The sequence below is a fragment of the Tupaia chinensis genome, unplaced genomic scaffold, assembly GCF_000334495.1.
Source record: "Tupaia chinensis unplaced genomic scaffold, TupChi_1.0 Scaffold000178_1, whole genome shotgun sequence".
Classification (NCBI taxonomy): Eukaryota; Metazoa; Chordata; class Mammalia; order Scandentia; family Tupaiidae; genus Tupaia; species Tupaia belangeri.
This window is the reverse complement of record NW_006159653.1, coordinates 662,502-666,123: the sequence shown is the minus strand read 5'-3', so window position 1 is coordinate 666,123 and position 3,622 is coordinate 662,502. Positions and strand designations below refer to the sequence as shown.

At 67.8% G+C, this 3,622-nt stretch overlaps 1 protein-coding gene across 1 annotated transcript; it reads right to left on the bottom strand.

Annotated features, from left to right (window-relative positions):
- Positions 1-313: 313 nt before the first annotated feature.
- RHBDL1 (rhomboid like 1) lies at positions 314-3,620 on the bottom strand (the record flags this gene model as incomplete). The annotated part of the gene is made up of 8 exons (XM_014587011.2): positions 314-2,023; positions 2,099-2,159; positions 2,238-2,338; positions 2,411-2,523; positions 2,624-2,772; positions 2,848-3,072; positions 3,180-3,338; positions 3,501-3,620. Coding segments are annotated over 8 exons (1,200 nt in total), but the record flags the coding sequence as incomplete, so codon positions are not given.
- Positions 3,621-3,622: the final 2 nt, after the last annotated feature.

Here is a 3,622-nt window from a genome sequence, read left to right as displayed (position 1 = left end):
AGGGCGGCCGCTCGCGGGTTGTGCAGTGCGACGACCCCGGCCGCAGTGCCTCCGGTAGAGGCCCCGAGACCCCCACGCCTCTGCCCGCCCTCCCGTAGGTACCGGAAGGAGTTACAGCACGTGACCCTAGAGGAGCTGGGGTGGAGGCCGGCGGCGAGGCCTCTGAGCGAGGCGGGGCTCCCCTGGGGGCGGAGCCTCCGCGGACCAACCTCGCGGGTGAGGCAGGCCTTTTTCCGCGGGCGGAGCCTACGCAGACAATCCTCGCGGAAGGGGCCGGGGCTCCTCGTGGGGGCGGAGCCTACCGGAAGGAGTTACAGCACGTGACCCTAGAGGAGCTGGGGTGGAGGCCGGCGGCGAGGCCTCTGAGCGAGGCGGGGCTCCCCTGGGGGCGGAGCCTCCGCGGACCAACCTCGCGGGTGAGGCAGGCCTTTTTCCGCGGGCGGAGCCTACGCAGACAATCCTCGCGGAAGGGGCCGGGGCTCCTCGTGGGGGCGGAGCCTCTGCCCGTTAACGTAGCGGAGTGGGCGGAGCCTCCCTGGCAAGGGCTACCGGCAACTCTTCCCTCGAACCCGACGGGTCTACAGTGGGATCGCATCCGGCCTCGTGTGCAGCTGCACACCCAGGAGCTGGTGGTGCAGTGTTTGGCCACCGCCTTCCTCCAGACTTGCGGGCTGCAGTTACCGAGCTGGGCACCTGGGTGCGGGCTCAGCCACAGCTTCGGCGTTGCTGGGCTGACCTGGGCTTGTATGCTGTGAAATGTGCCGATGGCAGGGTCCCTGCAGCTGAACTATCTGGGGCAAACTCTCAGGTACACTACGTGTTCCTGGGAACAGGAGTCAGTCCATCAGGGGCAGGGTCCCCAAGTGGTGTCTCCCCACTGTCCACAGCAGTTCTGGCGGCTGGTGTTCCCAGGGTGATGGCCGTTGTGTTGGGTGAAGCAGTGGCCACAGTGCCCAGCCTGCAGGCCATGCAGTACATCCTCAGATGCTACCTGCTGTGCCTCGGCAGGACACAGGCGCGGCCACAGCCTTGAGCCAAGGTGAGCCAGACTCCTTGTGCCCCCTGCAGCCAGCACTTCAGCTGTGGGCTCTTCGCCTTGTGGAACTGGGCCATGGGACAGGAGCTGTGCCCAAGCCTGCTGCCCAACCTTGGCCCCAGCCCAGCCACCCACGGGCACTGGGCAGCTGAGAAGCACAGGGCCCAGGCTGGGCACAAGTCTGCCCACCTGCTGTGTCATCTCTGCCTACAGTCTGTCAGGACGGGATGTTTGCCGACATGCACGGTTGGACTCGCACCTGGCCAGGAGGCGGTGCCCACGAGCACCCACACTGACACAGGCTTGAGTGGTGGGGACATGTTCCACCTCAGGCTGCTGCAGAGGTAGCAAGCCCAGAGCGTCACTGTCCCCTGGGAGGGCAGCAGACAGGCCTGCAGAGCTCCGGGACAGCTCCCTGGTGCCGTGTAAAATATTTATTCCTTCTCCAAAAAGGCTCAGACTGCAAATCTTGAGGGGAAAGGGATGGAGGGACAGGGTCTCCCCAGGGCCACGTCAAGGACCTGCACCCACCCAGCCCAGCCCAGCAGCCCTCCCCTGCCGGGAGGGGACAGGGCAAGAGTAAGGCGTGGCCTCTGTTCAGCAGACACAGGCCACCAGCCCTCAAGGGCACAAGCAGCCCAGAGGTGTCCATTCGGGAAGGCAGACGTGCCGGCCCTCTGGTGCCCAGGCCGGGCCCTGTGGCCCCAGGGCAGGGTCAGGGTGGCGGGGGGATGTGGGCGCCCAGCAGGTCGTAGGCGAAGACGTTCCAGAAGATGGCGAAGAGCAGGAAGGTGCCGTAGGCCAGCAGCACCACCCACCAGCCACACTGGTCACGCAGGCGCTCCTCGTAGCTGCGCAGCATGGTCAGGCCCATGCTCACCCCCACCACCGCGCCGGCCAGGTGCGCCATGAAGCTGGGCTGCGGGCCCGAGGCGGGCAGTGGCGGGGAGAAGCGCAGCCACACGGCCCGGCCCACCTCGGAGCTCACTGTGGAGGGGGGCAGCAGGTGGGAGGCGCCCTGGCTCGGGGTGAGCCCCCCGCCCTCACCCGGCCCCTACTCACTGCACACCAGGGCCAGCACCATCCTCAGCAGCTTGTAGGGACACCTCATCCCAGCCCAGTTCTGGTGGGAGTGTGCAGACAGACAGGCTTGTGAGGCGCGCCACGGGGCCCTCCCCACACCCACCGGGCGGCCCGTTACCATGACGACGTTGGCCAGATGTGCAGAACACAGGGCATAGACCCCGCCGGAGCCCCCCACCACTGGGGCCCGCATGTCCGTGATGGAGACAGTCAGAGAGCCTGCAGAGGAAGGGGGGAGTGAGGGCCAGCGGGCCAGCTGGAGGCGAGGCGCACGGGCACGCGCCAGCTCACCTGCCAACACGCCCGCCAGGTAGAGCAGGCTGATGCGGAGTAGGCCGTGCACCATCTCCAGGGGCACCCCGATCATCAGCTGCAGGAGGGCGTTGAACCCCAGCTGCTCCAGCCTGGCCACATGGGGGCAGATGGACGCCAGGGTAGGAGCCAGCCCTTGGGCCAGCCTACCCCTCCTGGCCGTGCCCACCCCATGAGGCCCCGCCCACTTACCCGACATGCATGAACATGTAGGTGAGGAAGCGCCAGGCCCGTGCGCGGTGCCCTGGGTGGTACACCAGGGGGCTCTTCATGTACTCGGGGTGGTAGGTCTGCAGCACCCACTTGTTAAGGCGGGCCCCATAGCACAGGAACACGACAATCTGGGGACACAGGTGTTAAGGGTGGTCCAGACCGGGGACATGGGAGGCTCCCGGGGCAGCGGGTGGGTGGCCCACCTGGGCAAGGGTGACCGAGGCCATGAACACAGGGGGCGGGCAGCTGCGGTGCCGGGAGAAGTACCAGCGGCGGTCCACCTCGCAGGGCAAGATCTCGTAGGCCACGTAGCGCACAAACCGCTTATAGACTCCCAGGCCAGGTCCGTCCAGTGGCCCGTCCCGGGGCAGTGCCCGCTGTCCGTTAGCGATGGCCCGCTTGAAGCTGCTAGAGCGCTGGCTGCTGATCTAGGGGTGGGGCCTGTGCGTGGGCCAGGGTCCCCTCGGGGCACCCTGTCCCTGCCCAAGCCCCGGCCCCCCAGCCTGCCCCCGCCCTCCCACCGTAGCACACTGACCAGGCCCACCAGCTCCTGGTAGCAGACCTGACCCCGCTCGTTGCTCTGGGCCAGGGCCACCAGCATGTCCAGCTTGGCCGGGTCCAGAGGCAGCTCATGGCTGTGCACCAAGCCGGTGAAGGTGTCTGCCCCAACGAAGCCTGTGTTCCCAGGGTCCAGCTGCTGGGGAAGCCGGGGCCTGAGGGCTGGGCGGGCAGGCTCAGTCCCTTCCCGGCCCTCCAGGGCTCTCCCCCTTTCCCACCCTACCACCCCGGAAAGGGAGGGCCGATGTCTGACAACCACCTCCCCACTCGCTCCCCCAGGAGCCCCAGGCAGCCACACCTCTCTGAGGGCCCAGCGCAGAGAACTGAACCGGAGGTCAGCTCTGCAGGGGCGTTCGGAGCTTGGGCGGCCCCTCAAGCCCAGCCGGGCAGCCTCCGCCGCGATGCTGGCTTCCCCGATCC